General features: G+C 36.4%; 3 protein-coding genes and 1 long non-coding RNA gene across 5 annotated transcripts in view; 3 read left to right on the forward strand and 1 right to left on the reverse strand.

Annotated features, from left to right (window-relative positions):
* LOC117990245 (chromatin assembly factor 1 subunit A-like) overlaps nt 1-23,110 on the reverse strand; it is a 457,923-nt gene that overhangs the window by 322,999 nt on the left and 111,814 nt on the right. The gene's annotated exons all lie outside the window — the stretch shown is intronic.
* Nucleotides 1,910-7,406, forward strand: LOC138403517 (circadian clock-controlled protein daywake-like). The gene is made up of 5 exons (XM_069504385.1): nt 1,910-2,126; nt 3,764-3,986; nt 5,344-5,474; nt 6,261-6,416; nt 7,216-7,406. The coding sequence occupies exons 1-5, from the start codon at nt 1,910-1,912 to the stop codon at nt 7,404-7,406; spliced, it is 918 nt and encodes a 305-aa protein (XP_069360486.1).
* On the forward strand, nt 10,588-15,586 carry LOC138403518 (circadian clock-controlled protein daywake-like). The gene is made up of 5 exons (XM_069504386.1): nt 10,588-10,595; nt 11,266-11,508; nt 13,926-14,056; nt 14,339-14,494; nt 15,435-15,586. The coding sequence occupies exons 1-5, from the start codon at nt 10,588-10,590 to the stop codon at nt 15,584-15,586; spliced, it is 690 nt and encodes a 229-aa protein (XP_069360487.1).
* Nucleotides 18,427-21,345, forward strand: LOC138403499 (uncharacterized). The gene is made up of 2 exons (XR_011237756.1): nt 18,427-19,851; nt 20,567-21,345. It is a non-coding gene; the product is annotated as an uncharacterized lncRNA (long non-coding RNA).

Here is a 23,110-nt window from a genome sequence, read left to right on the forward strand (position 1 = left end):
GGTCTGTCAAGAAACCTACAGGGTACTTCCCGTTGACCTAGAATCATGAAATTTTGTAGATAGGTAAGGGCTTATAGCAGACATTCGGGGAAAAATCTGAAAACCGTGAACATACCACAAAAAAAATTAAGTGGTCATGAATTAATAGGTTATTAATATTTTCAATTTATAAGTAAGATAACTATTATATCAAGTGGGGTATCATATTATGAAAGGTCTTCACCTGTGTATTCTAAAACAGATTTTTATTTATTTTTATGCATTATGATGCATAAAAATAAATTCGATAATACAAAAACTATGGTTTTTGAATTATCGTGTAAAATGTCGGAAAAATACGACTGTAGTACGGAACCCTCGTTGCGCGAGCCTGACTCGCACTTGGCCGGTTTTTTTGTTGAACGACCTAATACATTTAAATGTTAAATAAATAACAAGCCTTGGTTAGGAAATTAGAATCTAGCCAGGACTACCGTGTTCAATAATAATGAAGGCACGACCAAAATGAGAATATGAGACATGTTAAAAAATCATTAGATAGGTAGGTAACAATAGGTAGTTACCTACTGTTATGTAAAAAAATGGTATCCACGTTTCTCTCTCAAAGAGCGGATCAAGCTCGGATTGGACTAGGACCTAGTCTAATCCGAGCATGATCCGCTACCTAGCCTAGCCTAGACCTAGTCACTAGGTAGTGTATAATGTAGGTAGGTGTTTTAATCTTGATTACCTAATTACAAGATACCTTATCTGTAGTTTTAGGCTTGTATAGGTACGCCAAATCTTTTATTTTGCGCCATTAATTTTTATAGGCATTTTTTGATAATATTAATTATGTATAAAGTAGGTACTACAATAATACAGCCTAATTAATCGACAAGTTTCCTAACTTGTTAATAAATTAATGAGCAGCGGTAAAAAATGAGGAATAGTAAAATTTCCGGAAAGTATATTTTACATATAAGTTTTAATTTGTTATCCTATACCTACCACAAAACTTTTAAAAAATACAAGCAAAATATTTAACTTAAGTTATACTTAATAGAGATGATTGTAATACCTAGACTACCTTTTACAGGGACAAGGTCTGTATGAATTTAGGTTTTTTAAAGTGTTCGTTGAAATTTCTTTCTAGAAGGTCCTTTAAACATAACCACATGGCACGTTTAGACTTCATTGCTTTAGCTGTGCTATTTCAGTCACTCAGTTTCTCCATTAGTAAAATAAATAAAGCCTCAAATCACACTATGTCACTACGTTATAAAGGCGAAATTTCGTGTGTTTTTAAATTAAATTAAATTTATTGGATATTATTACATTAAATTAAATTAAATTTATTGGATATTATTACATATTAAATTACATATAAGGAACACAAAAAAATACTTATAATACAGATAAAAACAAGTAATAATTAAGTAGACCTAGGTCTAGTAGACGTATGAATGGGCAACCCCTGCACTAGTAAACACTGTATTACAGTGGGTTGCCTTCTCCATTTCTAAACTACTTGAATAATTAATGTTATTACAATTTGGTGCTCTAAGGTCGGACATGTTATACCGGTGTCTATTACAAGTGATAGTGGTGTGCATGTATGCGAGTGTGTGTGTGCGTGTGTTAAGGTGTGTATGTGTGTGTGTTTGTGTGGGTGCGTGTGTGTGTATGTGTGTGTATATGTGAACTCTTTCACGCAAAAACTACAGGACGGATTTGGCTGAAATTTAGAATGGAGATTGGCTATACCCTTTTATTTCTCGTGAGTAAAACCCATCATGGATACCACCGGCCACGGGGGTGCACAGTGGTTATGTCGGACTCTACCGACTAAAAACCTCACGAAGTTCCACCCCACCGCTAACGACGGAGCACAATAGGGACCAACAACGCCTCGTTACTCCGCCAGCGGATGTCCGCCACAGCAGACCCACCACTGGAGCACTACCGCGTGTCGCCAAACACCGTCAGAGGCATGCCGGAACCACAGCACGCCAACCAACCCGAGGACCACACTGTGAGCGACGGACCGCCCCGTGTCCATCATCCACGGATCCTCACGAGGGCTAGGGCTCGCGGGGAGGGCCATTCCCTCTCCACGTTCCCCATCCTCACCATCTCCCTCGCCCGTCACCAAACTGAAACAAAAAGGATTACGATGAATCAAACATACAATAGAGACAATAAAACTATAATATACATTAATATGGAACTCATAATATCTACGTACAATAATTAACCTCGAAAAACAGATATAACTCCTTAACCTGTGAACCCTGCTTAGCCATGATAGTTTTCCTTTAAAATTGATAATTATATATACTACTGTTGTGAATTTTCCCACGTTCCTATATACCTACTACCATTTGGCTGATAAAGGGGGGGACACTTGACTCTAATTAAAATTAGCACTTTAAAACATCATATTTTACAAACGGATCCAGAAATCGAAAAATGATGTTACCACACCCACAGTATTTTTAAAAGACCTACTTAACGGTACCCCACACTATGGGGTAGACGAGAAAAAAAAATTCATACCCACTTTACATGTAGGGGAGCTACCCGAAAAAAATTTATTTATTACAATTTTATTTCACCACTTTGTCGGCGTGATTAATATTTAAATAATCATGCCAAATTACAGATTTCTAGCACTAATAGTCTCTGAGATTAACCGAAGACGGACGGACGGCCATGGCGAAACTATAAGGGTCCCTTGTTTACTACGGAACCCTAAAAACGTATCTAAAAACATTTTTAAGGGTGGTTAGGTACTTACACTGTACTTACGTACGCTGATACTGAAAAGTTGCTGGAAATTTTAGTGGAATAGGTAACATTATACAGGGTGTAACCAGAATGCTAGCAAAAACTTAGCGTTATTGTTATATTGCCTAAACACAATCCAATACCAATAACAGTTCGCCTCATTTTGTAGTTTTAGTGATTTAGTATTTTTTGAACCCGTAATGTATAGCGTGCAAAACTCGGGTCAATGCCCTGCCTACGACATGGCATTGACCCCGAGTGGCCTACTTACGCAATGTTCGTTGACCCCCACCACCCACACACACAAACAAACACACACACACACACATACACGCACACACGCACACGCATACCTACTGAACCCTCAATCAACTTTTTGAAATAAGTAGGTACCCATTCGTCTAATGAAGTTTGCCTCATTATGTTAATTTAAAATATTCAACATTAGGTTTTTGTTAATAAGATTATATAAAGATAAACTCCATTGGGTTAACTCAAGTTGCGAAGCATACATCTCAGAATGAAGACTGGCAAAGAATTCGGTATATTTATTCATGTAGTGTTATTTCTCATATTAGCACGAAACCTATCAGCGATCAGTAAGTAAAAACATTATAAATGTTTTTTTAATCACTTATGTGATGAAACTACTTACTAAGTATTTGTTATGAATTTATTTACAGAATTAATAGATAGGTAAGCTTATTTTTTTTTATTTTTTTTAGATATAGCAATCAAACCACGAACTTCACACGTACACTTGTACGATTTGTCATACAAGCACTACAGCACTACAAAAGTAGTCCGCGACAGCTTGAGATGGCAATCGGGGAGGGAACGCCACGTACACCCCCAAATATCCCGCGCTAACCCGGTGCGGACGAGTGCGGGTGACCTGCGGGTGAGCGGGGCATCCCACCGCCTCATACCCCGATTGCCACCTTGACCTGTCGCGTCGGTAGGGATTTATTTATATGAACCTATTTTGTTCTAGATCCTTTAATACACAAAAAATGTCACCTCGAGGACTCATTTTGTTTAACGACTCAAGGACAAGAAACTCTAGAAGCATTCATGCGAGGCATACCAGAGATTGGCTTAGAACCATTTGAGAAAATGAACATTGGTTACGTAGAAGTTGAAAAGAACAAATTACACTATAAAATGTTTGATACTATCGTGGAAGGTTTTAACGGTACAATTTTTGATGAAATCAGGTAAGTTTGAGTTTTTCCTAAGTACGCTGATGTCGGTCGCGCACGTCGGTCTCGCGTACGCTGTACCTCACATCATACTGTGACAAAGCTGACAGCGTAAGACAGGCCAAACGATGCGTTTCTGGTGCGTTGCGGCGCCGCACCGCGCTGTGGATTTGAGTATTGGATGCCACACGGGCATTACACCTACCGAGTAGTGAAGCGAGACAGTAAAATGTCACTCGGCCGAGATAGTGCTGTGGCTGAGAAATTGCGGCAAAATTCCACTCGTTAAAGTGTTTATATTATACACCAACCGAGTACTCGGTCGAGGACACTGACTCGCCACTGTACTCGGTAGGTGTAATCTGCCCAATCGTGTAGCTTCACTCTACAGTAGGTACGACATTAGCGTAGAAAATATTTGGCAGTCAAATGACATAGCTTTTTAGAGCATTGCTAGTTGCTACTATATTACCTGTCACCTTTTTCATTGAATAAAAGAGAGCGTGCTCCACAGCGCTCCTCAAATATTAGTTCCGATCTTTAAAATTGCATTGATTTTGATGAATTCATTGAATATTCAAATAAGAGCCAAACTACGCGACAGGTCAAGATAGCAATTGGGATATGGGGCGGGGGGACGCCCCGCACACCTGCGCATCACCCGCGCTATACCGCACCGGGTTAGCGTGGGTGCTGTGCGGGTGTGCGGGGCGTCCCCACCCTGATTGGCATCTCGACCTGTCCATGTCGCGTTTGTTTGGATCAAACTACGAAAAAACTCCTCTTAGATCTGCATGGATTTAGAGTCTGGACGGGTGTTTAGGATGGTGAACTTAATGGCAAAAAGTTGCTCGACACATCGCGGCTTCTTTAAATTCCGTGGAACTTTTTTTTTCCGAGTTAATTGTCATCGTAATATACTTAAATGATAGTCAGTCAGTCATATCTCAGGACGTACACTTCCTACTTCTTTTTCTATCAGGTTTATTAACATCAGAAAAAGTCTTAAACATGTTTTACACTTATAGGCAACTAGAGACCCGCCCCGGCTTCGCATGGGAGCAATGTAGATACTACTCACTACTGTGGTGTCAGTGAGGAGTGATTAAACAAATTCTTATATATACCTATTGATCTCAATTAAATACATACTTTGATTCCTTTAATTAGCACAAACCAATATTAAACTATACCTATAAACCTTCTTCTTGAATCACTCTATCTATTGGTGAAAACCGCATTAAAATCCGTTGCGTAGTTTAAAAGATCTATGCGTTCATACATACAGACAGCGGGAAGCGACTTTATTTTATATTATGTAGAGATTAAGGGGCGCAGCAGTGTTGTTGATTTTATTTTGTTTCTTTTATAGCATAAATATGGATTTCAAAATTTTGCGGATATCTTTTCACTCGAATCTCGTTTGCAAATGTGATTACAAATGTGATGGGGAAGTATATGGGCATCCAATTGTTGGAGATGGTAAATCAGAAATTAAATTGAGTAAGTATATTTTATCTCCGCTCTCATATCTTAAACAGCTAGTTTAAGATGCCCGCGATTTCGTCCGCGTATAATTTCTGGTTTCTCATGAGATCTGAAATTTTCCCGCTGCAAAAGGTCTCACTTACCTACACACTCAGCCTCTCCTTAAGGCACGGGGAACCCAGAATACCTTAATACTTCAAAACCATAGGATTTTCATATAACTTTTCAACCCCCATTTCACCTTATTAGGGGGAGAATTTAGTTAGATCCTTTCTTGCCACCTAGAAAGAACCTGCGTTTCAAATATCAAGTAAAAATAACAATAGTTAAAACTTTTCTATAAAAACTTTTCCCCCTATTTTACCACCCTTAAAGGGGGAATTTCCCAAATTGAACTATACAGATTTTTATTATTTAAAGCTAATAACCTAAATGTCGATTTTCACGTCTCTTACTTCAAAAACCTTTCATACAACCTTTGACCCCCCTTTCCCACCCTTAGGGGGGATGTTCTCAAAACCGTTTCTTAGCTGACACCTACGTCCTAGAGACCTTCCAAATTTCAAGTATGTAGGCTTTATAGTTCCTGAGACTTCGTGATTAGTCAGTGAGTGAGTGGTATTTCTCTTTTATATATTTAGATAGAAGATTCCTGATTATGAAATCAAAATGTGGTCACATATTGACATACTTTATTCACATATTATTTAAAAGAAATTAAACCGACCGACATTAAACAGTGACCGAAAGGCATCAACACCATCACCAGAGTATTTAATAATCATAGTATTATGTTCACAGATAATTTGCAGGTAGAGATGATAATTACTTTCGAAATCATAAAAAATGAGCAAGGCAAGGATATTATGAATCTCAAGAGCTTCTTTTACGGAGCTGACGCTCTCGGCGGCGTGCACTACTATTTCGGGAATTTGTTTAATGGAAATGAAGCACTGGGTACGTTAACCAAAGACCATTTATTTATTCTCTAATAGCTGATCTAGTATTCACCTCACTGAAAGGTCGCTCTGGTATAGTGTGTCCGAGTATGTCACCGGAAATGTACGAAATCTTGGAAATGCATACAATTCCGGGCCTATTTAGGAAATAAGTTAAATGATATTTTGTCAAACGATTTTTGTTACATACTACATTTTCTAGGACATTTTCGTATTATATTTCCTAGTGGATTAGGAGCACGGGAGGGCCAGACTGTCGTTATTCTATAAAAGTCGAAAGTTTCTCTGCATATTGTTGTTGCATATTATTGCACACAGGAAGGAACGATCAGCGACCATGAAGTTTGGATCATGGTGGCTTTGAACAGGTAACAAAGGTGTAAAAATCTTACTTCAAAGTATACTTTGTCATATTTTTTTATATTATTTTCTTCGGAATAGTATTAGAAATCTCGTCATACATTGTCACGCACTTAGGCTTAAATCTATAGAGCATAATTTGACTTAGCTCAGACTTAAGTTTCAGGATAGATTTATGCCAGCAATATAATGCTGTCTCGTTTTAACAATGTCTTAAGTCTAATCAAAGATAAAGTGCGCTCTATAGATCTTAGTTAGTGCCATAGATAGGTAACAGAATGGGAACCCCCACCAGACACCCGTTAACTTTAATAAATTGTTAAAGTAAAAAATACGATCCTTTGATGAATGACTCTTTTATTACAAAAACTGAACTAGTTTTGGGGAAAACGAATACGTACTTTATTTGTTAATACTTATTACCTTTATTTTCCCAGGTGTTGCAGCTAATAAACTAATGAATATCACCTGGAGGACCGTGGTAGCCAACTATGGCAGATACTTCACTGATATAGTACTGGAAGATATTTTCAAAGCTGTCAAGATTTTCATGCGTTCATGGCCTTTACAGGATTTAGCAATATATACTGATGATACAGTAGATACTAAAACTACTCAAATTATTTAATAATAAAATTATACTTATTTAAGTTGTGTTAATGTATCAGATGTAATTTAATAAATTGTTTAAATTTTTACTGTATAAACTATCGTGAGTGATATACTTTATAAATAATATATTAGTGTTTACTGCTTACCTTGTTTTTAGAGTTCCGTACCTCAAAAGGAAAAAAGGAACTAATAGGATCACTTCTTTGTCTGTCTGTCTGTCTGTCTATCTGCCTGTCTGTCCGCAGTGTCTGTCAAGAAACCCTATAGGGTACTTCCCTTTGACCTAGAATCATGAAATTTTAGTTAAGTGTTATAGCAAAAGTAAAGGAAAAAATCCGAAAATCGTGAATTTGTGGTTACATCACAAAAAAAATTAAAATGTTTTCATGAACAAATAATTAGTGTAAAAAATTACGAAAAAATACCCAAGTACAGAACCTTCGGTGCGCGAGTCTGACTCGAACTTTCAAATAAAGATTTATTATCATAATTATTGTATAAGCATAACCCGCGGCACGCGAGGCTCAAGGAAAAAATAATTATTGTAATACACAATATAATTCGTTTATTTATTTTATTTTTCTTTTGAGAATAAAACTCTTTATCCACAAATCACATCCAGTTGGCGCTGATCATCATTAACTTGCAAATCTTTATAGTACTAGTGTGAGGTTTGAGACATTATACCTATTATGATTGGTGATGGTGAACCCTATGTGTGTGAGTCCGATTTGCACTTGACCGGTTTTTAGGGTTCCGTACCTCAAGAGGAAAAGGGTTCATGAAGAAGAGGGTTCCGCCCTTATAGGATCCCTTTGTTGTCTGTCTGTCAAGAAACCTACAGGGTACCTACTTCCCGTTGACCTAGAATCATGAAACTTGGCAGGTAAAAATCTGAAATGAATAAGGAGAAAATCTGAAAACCGAGAATTTGTGGTTACATCACACAAAAAAAATTAAATTGTGGTCATGAACTAATAATTAGTATTTTCAATTTTCGAAGTAAGATAACTATTACAAGTGGGGTATCATATGAAAGGTCTTCCCCTGTGCATTCTAAAACACATTTTTATTTATTTTTATGTACCATAGTTTTTGAATTATGCTGCAAAATGTCGAAAAAATACGTCTGTAGTACGGAACACTCATTGCGCGAGCCTGACTCGCAATTGGCTGCTTTTATTATTACGACAAACATTTTCCTGATTTCCTGATTTTCTAAGAACCGCTCGGCGCCTTAAAATCGTGATAAATGAAAGTTTGTCCGTCTGTCTCTTAACTTTTCACGGCACAACCTCTAAACCAATCTTGAGCAAAATTTTGCAAGAAGAAAGTCTACGAGAGTCGCAAGGGTTCCTAAATCTAAATGGACAAGGGACAAAAGCTAGATAGATAAATATATTAATATGACCACAAGTCAATGAATACAGGATGGAAATGATAAGTCTGCGCAAGCAATGATTTTTTAAGAGATTAGCTTTCCCACCCCCTCTTCACACGGATAATTTTTCCTTTCTATTGCAGATCTACGTTATGAAAAGTGGGTATTATACTATAGTATGTATATGGAAATTGCTATCTCGACCTGTCGCGTACAATAAGTTATTTAATTTCTTATTTTAGTGACTAAAATGATATCCAAACTATTATTATAAATGCGAAAGTGTGTGTCCGTCTGTCTGTTTGTCTGTTTGTCTGTCTGACTGCTAGCTTTTCACGGCTCAACCGTTCAACGGATTTTGATGAAAATTGGTACACCTACAGAGTTAGCTTACATCCCGGGGATGGACAATGGACATAGGCTACTTTTATCCCGGAAATTCGAAGAGTTCCCACGGATTTGGAGCACCTAAATCAGCAGATTTTTTTACAATACTGCTCAAGGGGACCCACTTTTAAGGCCGTAACGTCATCCAGCAAAATAAAATTTAGATAGAAAATCTAGATTTTTGAGGGACGACAGTAAAAACTCGCAAATTGATTAAACGTGATCGAAGATATGAATTATATTCTGAAAAGAAATAATTAATAGTACATTAAGTGGGTATATAATAACTAAGCTGTGATAGCCTAGTGGTTAGAACGTCCGCCTTCTAATCGGAGGTCGGGGGTTCGATCCCGGGCACGCACCTCTAACTTTTCGGAGTTATGTGCGTTTTAATTAATTAAATATCACTTGCTTTACCGGTGAAGGAAAACATCGTGAGGAAACCTGCATACCTGAGAGTTCTCTCAAAGGTGTGTGAAGTCTACCAATCCACACATGGCCAGCGTGGTAGACTATGGCCTTCTCACTCTGAGAGGAGACCCGTGCTCTGTAGTGAGCCGGCGATGGGTCGATCGTGATGATAATAACTAAAACGAGTTAAGTACAACATACAAATTTACTCACTCGCATTGGCCCTTAGGCCACTCGGCTCTGGGCAGTTATGATATTTTTGGTTTCTAAAAACTATACGTCATGTATCATTAGATCGCCACACAATTATATTATATTATATTATTATAATATACATACATAGATAGATGATTATAATACCTATCTATTTTGCATATTTTTTGCTAACATCACGTGTATAACTAAATGTATAAAATGAGATGGCTCAGTCTATTTCGTACAGTTTACTGTAAAGTTGGGAAACTCATAACCTAAAATGAAGAATAATATCAAAGTTTTCAGTATATTTACACAATTGTTATTTTTTGTGTTATTAGAAAATGTATTGACAAGTAAGTAGAACGAGACACCGTACAACATATCAAGTAGATGCTACTTCATCAGATTCGAATAGATCATTATCCATTCTATCTTTAGTTTAGTTTTCAAGTTTACGTAATTAACTAGAGGATGCGCGTGACTTCGTCCGCGTGGATTTAGGGTTTTTAAAAATCCCGTGGGAACTAATTGATTTACCGGGATAAAAAGTAGCCTATGTCCTTCCCCGGGATGTAAGCTAATATACTATGTACCAAATTTCATCAAAATCGGTTAAACTGTTGGGCCGTGAAAAGCTAGCAGACAGACAGACAGACAGATACACTTCCGCATTTATATCTTACAAATTCCGCAATTGACAATCAAAAAGTGTGCAATAAACAGTTTAATCAAACGATTTGGTTTGATTTGATTTTATCCTAATTAACGAAGTTCATAAAAATGCATCCGACCATATTTTTATCCTGAAAATGGATTTAAAATGGGAAGGTATGCAGGACGATCGGACAAAATATCACTGACTAGCTTATACTCGCGACTTCGTCCGCGTGGGCTATACAAATTTCAAACTCCTATTTTACCCCTTTAGGGGTTGAATTTTCAAAAATCGTTTCTTAGCGAATGCCTACCTGATAATAACTATATCTGCATGCAAAATTCAGCCCAATCCGTCTAATAGTTAGCTATATAATAATAGCTGTGCGTTGATAGATCAGTAAGCTTTTCCTTTAATATCTTGATATTTAAATTTTGATTAGATTTAAATTCTGCCAGTTGACAGACACATTTTCGATTGCCGAAGAAAGGGAGGCTTTCATTAAAAGTGTTGAACAAAATTATTTCTAACTTCGGTTTTTCTAAGAAAATGCAAACTACAAAAAAGGTTTTTGCCTAAGAAATTATAGGTCTTTTTCACCCAAGAAATTAGTAGATCAGACAGCAACGTTGCTGTTTGGTCGAAAACTTTGTCGGAAAATGTAGCGACCACGTTTACGTTAGGTATAGGATATTCATATCCTACAAACTACGAACCCTAAAAGATCGAATATCGACTAGGTATGTATACCTGAAGAGTCTTTTAGATCCACTGCACGATCCCTTTTATTTGTCTAATTTATACATATTTATAAGTAGGTACGTCATGATGGGTGTGTGACAGTTATTATCATTTTATTACAGATCCTTTACCACAGAAAAAATGCTCTCTGGAGGACTCCATTTGCCTGACAAAACACGCACAAGGATTAGTACACACATTCGTCCTAGGTGCACCTGAACATGGAATAAAAAAGTTGGATAGATTACACATGGATGATTTAAGTGTAAAAACACCAGACTTATTTTATGAACTGTGGAATATTAGAATTGGTGGATTTAATAATACTATTATAGATGACTTGAGGTAAGTTTAGTGGAGTAATTCTAAAGGTGCTTCCATACAGCAGTTAAAAAAGTCAGTAAACATTTACTACTTTATTAACATTTTAATCGCAACACAAAACATTTTATAGCAAAGGTTATATTTTCTAATACTTGCGAACAAAACAATTTCTAGCAAAATGTATAAAGTAACTTTTGTTAGAAAACATTTACCCATGCAATAGCGAGGTTTGCAGAGTAAGGGATGACTTATGCCAATGTTTATGCTTCACCGTGCCGTGTCCTTGCACCCGCCACGTGTTGGCATAAATCATCCCTAAAGTGGGCGGGTGGAATGCACGTGCATACGGGCAACATGTTTTACCCGTGTGGAAGCTTTGAAAACATCTAACAATAGCACTAGCTACTGAATATTAAAAAGTTTTCGTGTAAAAAAAGAAAGGTTAATGTTATCTAATTCTTTTTTGCTGCTGTGTGGACGCACCTTAAGGTCATATGAAAATAATTTATAATATAATGCGTCAAAAATGACTTCTCACTTCGTCATTTTAACATTTTGTCAAATTTCATGTTAGAAGTACGATTTTAGTCCTTATTTTAAAGATGAACCGTACTTTTGACATGAAAGATGACCCATAGAGTTAAAATGGTGAGTGAGAAGTCATTTTGTACGGAACTAGCTTATGCTCGCGACTCCGTCCGCGTGGACTACACAAATTTCAAACCCATATTTCACCCCCTTAGGGGTTGAATTTTCAAAAATCCTTTCTTAGCGGATGCCTACGTTATAATAGCTATCTGCATGCCAAATGTCAGCCCGATCCGTCCAGTAGTTTGAGCTGTGCGTTGATAGATCAGTCAGTCAGTCAGTCAGTCATCTTTTCATTTTATATATTTAGATATAGATACACGTGTTTTTCGTTCATAGAAACTAAATAAGCTATATAATATTCCTTTTACCCGACTGCGGCGAAGTCCAAAAGGAGGGTTATATTTTTCACCTGTATGGCCGTTCCTATGTCCGCTCGTAACTTAAGCAACGGCTTAACCGATTTTGATAAATAATACGTCATTAGATTTGTCTTGATAGCATGAGCGTCGCTGGGTAAAGTCTTAAAAATCATAATATATAATATCTGTCCCGGCTTTACTCACGTGTGTAGTCGACGTTAGCCCGATTAGTTTCGAACCCATCCGGGGTCCTTTTTCAAGGGAGTCAGTTCGCGCACGCGTCGCGATTGTGACTGCCTAAACTAAAAAAAACTAACCCTCTAACAAATAAACCTGGAATAGCGGTGGAATAGTTATATACTCTGTTTTGTCTTTTTCCTTCAAATGTCAAATTACTGATGACAGAGAAAGACAAAACAGAGTATAACTATTCCACCGCTATTCCAGGTTTATTTGTTAGAGGGTTAAAATTTAATTAAAAAACTTAAAGAAAAAAGAGTCTTAAAAATCAATAAGACGGATTTTAAACGCTTTATATGAGAGCTGAAAAAGAAGCAGTGCAAACCGCAGTCGGGGTTTTTTTGATAACTTTTAAACTAGGTACTCGTTGAATATTGTAAGCATTCGGGCTTAGAAAAGACTTCGTCTGCATAAATCGTAGCTTTATTTAGAGATGCCGACAACCTCATTATGTCGAGGTCGTCACGCACAATAAAGTTTAAGTAAATAAACTTATTATTTTATTGTACATCTCAAAATATAATACCTAATTAAATGAATGTAAATATGTAAATCAAGTACCTACAGTACACGGCCAAAAGTGATGAACGATCTTTAGAAGGAGATAGCAGATTTGTAGAGCACTGTCTCGGTCGTTGAGACTGACAAAACGTCATATGGGTATGAGTGACAGAGACAACTCTCTACAAGGATGAAATGTCATTCTAAAGGGCAATATTAGGTATCATCAGGCATACGTGTTCTGTGTAAATAAAAGTTCATTTCTTTTAATTTCATTTCATGCCATATTTATACCCACTTACAGAAATTTAATAAAAGAATTTACGTTGCGTATTGTTGATTTACAAAATGCCTACCAATGCGCACTTGGCCAGCATGTGGATTGGAAAGCAGACTTACATAATATGCTCTTTAAATATTTTATTTTAAAATATTGGTTATTATGAAAATTGAGGCCCCCTTATCTCTAAAACAACTGAGCCTAAAATTTTAGAACCTAAAACCTTTAAGAAGTCTATGGTCTTAAAATGGCATGGTAAATCTCTTAATATTGTGAATAAAACTTAGGTATCTACCTAATTTGTAGTAGGTACCTATGGAACTCTCTCAACTTGTCCAGTTTTTTTTGTTACTAAATTAAATTTAACATATTATTTCATTTTACCGACTGCTGGCCGGTCCATTAGCCGATTAGAAAAATATATAATAAATAAATAAATAATTTAAAATCTATTTTTACATTTACAGCATATATATGCCGTTTAAAATTATCCGTGCAAACTTCCATACAACTTTAATGGTCGACAGTGATTACAAACTTGACGGATTAATGTTTGGAATGCCAGTTACTGGAGAAGGGAAATGTGCAATTTTATTGAGTAAGTAGTATTAGTATCGGGATGTGTAACGAGATATAGAAAATGTGGTTGTCCCGTGGCCATTTACTTCCCTCTCTGACCCTGTATAAATACATAAGCACTTACATCAAATTTCACCCGAACGAAGCCGAGTGGAGCCGCTGGTATTATATAATCATAGATTTTTAATAATGTACCTGCCTATTATCTGATGATGACTTAAATAAATGGGTTTATTATACATATTTTGAGCAGTAGTTATTATGTAAGTACCTATGTCATAAAGTATTAATTTTTTTACAGAGAATGTACAGATGGAGATGATATTTATATTTGATATTATAAAAAACGAGCACGGCAAAGACGTTTTTGATATCAAAAAGTATTTTTATGGAGCTGATGCGATCGATGGTACATACAACTACTTGGGAAATCTGTACAACGGAGACAAGAAAAAGAGTAAGTTTTTACAGACAAAGTAAGGTTTTTTTATAAATTTCCTCTTTTGGAGGTTTCCGCACTCCTCCGACAGGAATTGGAAACCTTTTTTGTTCTTTATTTTCTTTTTAATAGGTAGGTTAAAATTATTTTATGCTTGCCATACCTACTAAGATTTAAGATTGAGATAGAATTTACCTGCATCTAAGGGTGCCATAAGTCTGTTTGAATTCATAAGTCTTATTTCTTGAAGACTGTATAACTTGCTTTTCTGTTTGTTATTATTTTTTAATTTTTCTTTTTATGTTATTGTTTGTTTTGTTAGGTTAAGACTTTTTTTCGTTTATGTAATTAGATTACAATAGGGCTGACATTACATAAGTATAAAAGCCCTTAATAAATAAATAAATAAAAGATAGAATTCCCCATTGGAGAAATTGGACCGATTGCAGTCGGGGAGCCGACTAAAATTCGAAAAACAGTTGTATTCTTTCGGGATAGGGAATAAAAGAAATTTCGATGTTACTAATAAATCATGACTGCATCAATTTAATCTAAACCGAGTTCAACAAAATCTTTTTTTTACAAATTACAATCAAATAAAATTCATGTAGGTAAACATGAAGCTTTTCGACTAACAGATATTATAAATAACTAGCTTATGCTCGCGACTTCGTCCGCGTGGACTACATAAATTTCAACCCCCTATTTCACCCCCTTAGGGGTTGAATTTTCAAAAATCCTTTCTTAGCGGATGCCTATGTCATAACAGTTATCTACATGCCAAACTTCAGCCCGATCCGTCCAGTAGTTTGAGCTGTGCGTTGATAGATCAGTCAGTCAGTCAGTCAGTCAGTCAGTCAGTCAGTCAGTCAGTCAGTCAGTCACCTTTTCCTTTTATATAGGTATACAGATACAGATTAAGCTAATTATTATTGTTATTTATTTCGTTTCATTCTAGGTGATGCTTTTCATAAAGTTATGAATACCAGCTGGAGAGCACTAGTAGCTAACTACGGCAGATATTTCACAGCTAAAATAAGTGATGATATCTTCGAAGCCTTTAAGAAGCTTATGTGTTCACGGCCTATAGAAGAATATGCAGAGTACTGATAAATGTCTGTCCATATAAAAGATCTTTTATAAAGATAACTAGTTGATTTTATTTAAATATACACCATTTCTAACACCGTAAAAACTATGTGCGAGTCTGTGTGTGCTGTGCCTGTGTGTGTGTATGTATGTGTATATTTTCACTTCGTCTCCCTAAAGATCAAAGCAGCGCACAATGTCCTTTCCAAAAAGTTCTGGGGGCAGTTTGCTTATACTTATGCGTCATAATTCCTGCGCTTTGAGCTACAACAAATGCAGATCTTTTGGACCCTCGCAAAAGAAGATCCAGGGAGCAAATTCAACGCCGAAAAGGGAACTTGATGGCCATGTTTTATGCTGAACATTTGTTGTTGGCTGAGCAAAAGCAAGGTGGAAAGGTGAAAGCTGTTTGTAGAAGCCGATGTGAAAGCAATTAGATTTTCCTAGATCGCATTCAAGTCTTTAAGATTGATCCAGTTCGAGTAAAATAGTGTTGATCGTGAGTTGCAGGCGATCCATACTGATGTTATTATTATAAATGTGAAAGTGTCTGCTAGCTTTTCACGACCCTTCCGTTTACCCGATTTTGACGGGTAGTACAGAGATAGCTGGAGTTGTCACGGGATTTTTAAAAACCTAAATTAGCGGGCATCATCAATTTGGGATAAAGATTCTGTCTTGTATACTGATATAGGCTACTTTTTATCCCGGAAAATCGAAAAGTTCCGCTGGGATATTTAAAAAACTAGCTCCACGTGGACGAAGTCACAGGCATCATCTAGTAAAAAGACATAGGTACAGCTAATCAAATTGTGCTTACTCCCGGAATAACATATACCTACCTATTCAAAAATATATCAAGGAAAATATGTTATGAATCTCGCTTTAAAAATTGTGGTTGTTCCATCGAATCTAATTTGCTTTTCAAGTTTCATATCTCTAGACGTACAAAGCGATATGGAACCACAGCCAATAATAACAAAGGAAATCTCGAGAATATGGCAAGAACGCTGTATTCTGAGGGCAAGAATTCCTTCCGGTTATTCAAAACGACTTTTGGTTGTTACTATTGTTGTGTTAACTTTGGACTGGATAGTTAAAGAATGATGTTTACGTTGCCAGAGTAGCCTTCTGCCCAACAAGGAACATATTATTATATAACATATTATGTAGTTCTACTTTGTTTTTCCGGGATAAAGGTATCCGGGGTAAAGCCTTTGTCACTCTCCAGGTCTAAAAGAATAAAATTTCCGAACATATTGGTAGGACTATTAAAGCCGATTTAATTTTAATTAAGAATATTTTAATTTCTTGTTTTTTTTGTAATAATAATCTATTATCAAATAATAAAGTATAGGTACTTATTAACAGAAACTGTAGGTATGATTGGATTTTTTTTTATAATACACATAATTTAAATTACAAAAAAATTAATGTCGGCGCGGTTTGAAGCAAAATGTTATCAAATTAAAATTTAATCAAGATTAAAACTTTGAAATATTAGGATTTTGTACTTATAAATGCTATATAGCAGTATAGAGTCTAGTGGCAGGTCCTTAGATTTTTTTGATCTAAACTAGAAATATCTAAGACAAAATCTAAAACCCATCGTAATATGCCTATTTCTAGACTTAGCAAAGCAATTCCATTAACATGCAAACGTCAGTGTTTGTTTGATTGCAGACTAACGATCTTGTCAATATTGATTACTTTAGAGCGTTTCAAGGAGTTTCTCAACTGAAGTATGCTGTTGACTGATCTAATTACTCTTTGTTTGCTAGTAGGTACCGTAGACTATCGTGGTGGGATAGAAATTGTGAAGAATACCTACACCTAGGAGAGTGTGGAGAGTGTCGGAGACATATCAATTGATTGACGTTAAATACTTTAAACCAGCATGCTTATCAAGAATACATGTAAGGCCTGTTTCATAACTTCCACATAAACTTTATCTAACAAATAAAGACGTTAAAACAGCTTTTTTAGTGGGAATCTGTCAAAATCCGTTAGATAAAGTTTATCTCGCGGTGGTAAAACAGGCCCTTACAATTATTGTATACCAACTATAATATCTACAGTTAAAGTATAAAATAAAAAAAAACTTATTAGAAATTTAATTAAAACTTATTATTAAAGGGTACTCAGTACTGACGACTAGGTTTTCTTATGAAAAACAAAAAATAAATAAAAATCTGTTTTAGAATATACAAATAAAGCTCTTTCATAATATTATGATACCCTACTTGGTATAGTTCCAGTTATGTTTCTTTGAAAATTGAAAATACTAATTATTCGTTCATGATCACATTTAAATTTTTTTCGTGATGTAACCACAAATTCACGGTTTTCTGATTTATCCCCTTACGTGTGCTATAAGACCTACCTACCTGCCCAATTTCAAGATTCTATTTGAACGGGAAATACCCTCTAGGTTTCTTGACTACAGACAGACAGACAACGAAGAGATCCTATAAGGTTTCCGTTTTTCCTTTTGAGGTATGGAACCCTAAAAAGGAATAAATGCTGCGATATAAATAAGTAAGTATAATAATTATGTAAGTTTCAAAAGTATGCTTCCGCCTTTCTAAAAAGTCTGGGTTTTGCAACCGACTTTGCCTGCCTGGATCCAGCGTGGTGGCGCAAGATTTCGGGCCTGAGGAAGTCCCAAGAAGAAATCTATGTCCCGAAATGAACGTCTAGACCTAGAGATTGACACCGACGACGACAGCAAGATTGGCCTTCAATTTTCCCCCGGGATAAGAAGTAAGTACATACTAAGGTACTAGGTAGGTACCTATAGTAGCAATGCCCATCTCAGTGCAAGTAATATCTGTGAAAAATGTTGGAAAGTCTACTGTTCTCATACTGGAAGGATTGTGGGACGCAGTTGAGGGACGGGACGATGACGCGGTGCGTCAAACACGTGCTCTTGCACGAATATGTTTATCCATCAAAAAGGAATTATATCAATATGTAAGGAATGAGACTTCGGCTGCTGCAGCTTGGGAAAAACTTTCTGAAGTGTTTGAGGATCGAGGCCTATATAGACGTGTCCTATTGCTGAGGAAGTTGCATCGGATTGAGTTTGCTGATTTTAGTTCGATGAGTTTATATATAGAAAATGTCACCACATTAGTTCAGCAGCTCCAAGACATTGGAAGAACTATTGAGGATGCTGAGGTGGCTAAAATACTTCTTAGTGGACTTCCGTCTGACTATGATACACTTGTTTCAAGTTTATCAACAGCTACTGTCACAAATCAGATTTCCAGTGAACTCGTCAAGGCTCGACTACTTCAAGAATACTCAAGAAAAACTTTTATACCGCTGTTAATACCGCTGCTTATATAAGCAACAAGAATGGAACTGTCTTTTGTGATTTCTGCCACAATATTGGACACAGAAAATCCAGATACTTTAAGCTTAAGCGTATGAAGAAGAATCCGAAAGCTGCTAGTGCCGTGACTAATAACCTAGTGTCTGCATTCATAGCTCAGTTACCATCACAGGACTTTTATTTGGACAGTGGTGCTAGTAATCATATGGTTAATAACCAATGTTATTTTAAAATATTTATACCATGTAAACTTAGTGTCAAAGTAGCCAATAATGCTGAAATTACTTGTGAAGGTCAAGGGCATATTGATTTAGAATTTAAACAGCAGGTGAGTCCTTTATCGTTGTCCAACGTTATGTATGTTCCCCAACTTTCTTGTAATCTAATTTCCGTATCTAAATTAGTTGAGAGTGGCCATGAAGTTATATTTGATAGGAGAGGCTGTCTAATTTATAACCAAAAGAGCAAAACCACTGGTGTTGGCAACCTAATTGCATGTGCTGTACGTTGTAATGGTTTATATAAACTAAACGTTTGTGTTAATGTGAAAACTAACAATTTGTCGCCCATGGATCACTCCTTGTTCCTGGAAGGTAGCCAGGAATCACCGAGGGCCATAGTCGCAGCAGGTTCTCCAGCGGAGTTGTGGCACAGACGTCTAGGACACCTTAGTCTCCGAGGTATGAAATGTTTACGGGATGGTGCATGTGGTGTGATGTTTCAGGATGAAGGCTTAAACAGCTGTGTGGCATGTCTTGAGGGGAAGATGTCGGCCGCATCTTATCCGCAGGGACAGGCGACGCGTGCTAATCAACCACTGGAACTCATACATAGTGACGTCTGCGGCCCGATGCAGGAACCGAGCTGGGGTGGAGCGAGATACCTAGTGACCTTTACAGATGACTACACTAGGAAGACTTTTGGATATCTCATGAAGCACAAATCTGAGGTAATGTCACATTTTGTCACTTTTAAAGCACATTCTGAGAAACAGTTAGGGTTGTCAATTAAAGTTCTAAGGTCCGATAGAGGTGGTGAATATTTTAATAAAAACTTCTCTGATTATCTGAAAAGGGAAGGTATTGTACATCAGAGTACTGTCCCTTACTGTCCGCAACAAAACGGGGTCAGCGAGCGCCTTAATCGTGTGCTGCTAGACAGAGTTAGATGTATGCTTAGCGAGTCAGGTCTCTGCAAGCGTTATTGGGGAGAGGCAGTTAAGACTGCTATTTACTTAAAAAATAGGGCTCCCACAGTAGCTTTAGAGGGACGTTTACCTGAGGAGGTTTGGAGTGGATCTAAGGTAGATCTCAGTCACCTTCGGGTGTTTGGCTGCGTTGCATACTGACTGAATCCATCACAGAAACGCCAGAAATTAGATGCTAAGGCCAAATTAGCTATTTTCGTTGGTTATAGTGAGAGTACAAAAGGCTATCGTTTATGCGAGCCATCTAGTCCTAATACTGTGATATTATCCCGTAGTGTAGCTTTTATAGAGAATAAGTTTTATTATGATAATGGACCGAAAATTTCTGATGATAATTATTATTATTCTATTTTAAATTACAATAATTTAATGAATAATAATTTGAATAAAAATGTTGAGGCAATTGAACGTCATGATACTATTGTGGAAATTAACAATAATTTAACAAATGTGTCAGATGGAGTCCATGACGATGACCACCAGACATTAAGTGAGAGCGAGCCCATCTCAAGTGGCGAGTCTGCTGATGATGGACGTGATGAGCGTCTGACATCATCTAGCCAGGTGTCATGTGGAGGGGAAGCTGTGCAGCCGAGTAGTGAAGCTACAATTGGTTTGTCCGGTCGTCCTATTCGTGAAAGACGTCCACCACGAAGGTATGAAGACTATTCAATGCTAACTCAGCATACCTTATTCGAGGAACCACAGTCTTATGCGGATGCTATCGCTTCACCACATTGTAACAATTGGATTGATGCGATGCACACTGAGCATGACTCCCTGGTGTCAAATCAGGTATGGAAGTTGGTGAGTAGACCTACTAACGCGAATGTTGTCAAGTGTAAGTGGGTGTATAAACTAAAGCATGATGCTGATGGAAAGTTTGATAGATTTAAGGCGCGGCTTGTAGCCAGAGGTTTTACTCAAAAGCAGGGAATAGATTATAACGAAACTTTTTCTCCTGTAGTTCGCCATTCATCTATGAGAATTTTGTTTTCATTGGCTAATGAAATGGACTTAGAAATAGATCATCTTGATGTAGAAACTGCATTTTTGAATGGTAACTTAAATGAGGTTATATACATGGAACAACCTGAGGGTTTTCGTAGTAAGAATGATAATCGTGTCTGTCTTTTACAAAAGAGCATATATGGTTTAAAACAAGCTAGCAAGATGTGGAATGTAAAAGTAAACAGTGTACTTGTAGATAACGGTTTCAAACAGTCTCTATGTGAACCATGTATTTACACAAAAAGATCTCACAATGACTTTGTTATCGTAGCTTTATATGTAGATGATTTCTATGTTTTTTATTCTAAGAACAGCTCAGTTAAGATTCAATTGCTGAATGTTTTAGAGAAAGAGTTTAATGTCAAGAACTTAGGTCCGTTGAAAAATTGCTTAGGCATGAGAGTCACTAGAGATAGGTCAAAGGGAACTTTGTGTTTAGATCAAACTGAGTATATTAAGAAACTGTTAAGGCGATTTAATATGCAAGATTGTAAACCTATTGCGACACCTATGGCTTTAAATTCAAAGTTGACTCTAGCTAAAGTTGAAAGTGCTTGTATACTTGATGAGACCTATAACTACAGGCAGCTGATAGGTAGTCTTATGTATTTATCTGTATGTACTAGACCTGATATCACTTTTGCATGTAGTCAGTTAAGCCAGTTTAACAACAGCTTTGATAGCTCCCACTGGATTGCGGCGAAGCGTATTCTTAGGTATTTAGCTGGTACAATTAACTACTCTTTATGTTATGTAAAAAGTGTTAATTTGGATATAAGAGCATATACCGATGCCGACTGGGGTAATGACGAAAATGACAGAAAATCGTTTACTGGTTTCGTCATTAAGCTGGGTAATAATACTATTAACTGGGAATCACGTAAACAACGCTCTATTGCACTTTCGAGTACAGAAGCAGAATACCTAGCTATAGGTGACGTTTGTAAAGATGTTTGTTTTATAAAAAACTTGCTTTCAGAAATAGTACATAAGGAAGTTCCTTGCACTGTATTCAATGACAATCAAAGCGCACATAAGCTTTTAGAATGTAAGGAATTTTGTCATAAAAGAACGAAACATATTGATATCAGATATCATTTTGTTAAAGACTTAATTAAGAATGACTCTATTTCAGTAAAGTACCTTTCTACAGACAAGATGATAGCTGATGTATTGACTAAACCTCTGTGTGTACAGAAACATTGTAGCTTCATTGAGAATATGAGTTTGAAAATGACTGTCTCTACATAGTAGAATGTTATTTTATATGCATATTTGACATACATTTTTTCTTTAATGTAGAAGCGACAACTACTACCTTTACATAGTAGAATATTATTTTTTTGTATACATTTTTTGGACTTTTTTATTCTTAGACTTATTTATTTGTATCAATGATTATTTGTATAGTATTGGACATAATATGTAAGCCGTAAGGGGAAGTGTTGGAAAGTCTATATACGGCTTTATATCCATGGACAATACATGTTAATATTATCACTGAAAGTTCTCTATGCTTTCTCGCTCTCTTTGGTTTCGCCCTCCAATCATGTCGGACGCTCTCTGTATCTCTTTAATATAATTATTATCAGTTTAAATATAATTTGAGACTCGTTAATAAAGTGTTTATTTCGAATAACCCGTGCATCCATCGCAAGCTCAATTCCACGCTCTGCTCATCAAATTAACAAAAAACATTGAAATCAGTTGAGTAGTTAATGCATAAACCTTACTAAGAATTAACGATTTCACATTTAAAATAGGATTCATAAATACGAATTCAAGAGTAGGTAATAAGTTAATTTATCATGCACGGCTCACGGCATAGCAGTAATAATATTATTGTTATTTTAGTTTTAGTTCGTCAATATAAAAAAGAAATATTTTATCAGATGTAAGAAGGTACTCGTAGGTAAAAATGTGTGCTTGGAAGCGAGGACGTCGTATTTTTTTACGATTCTTACCGTTATTGCTTAAGGTAGTCGATAGC

Source organism: Maniola hyperantus, chromosome 17 (assembly GCF_902806685.2).
Source record: "Maniola hyperantus chromosome 17, iAphHyp1.2, whole genome shotgun sequence".
NCBI lineage: Eukaryota > Metazoa > Arthropoda > Insecta > Lepidoptera > Nymphalidae > Maniola > Maniola hyperantus.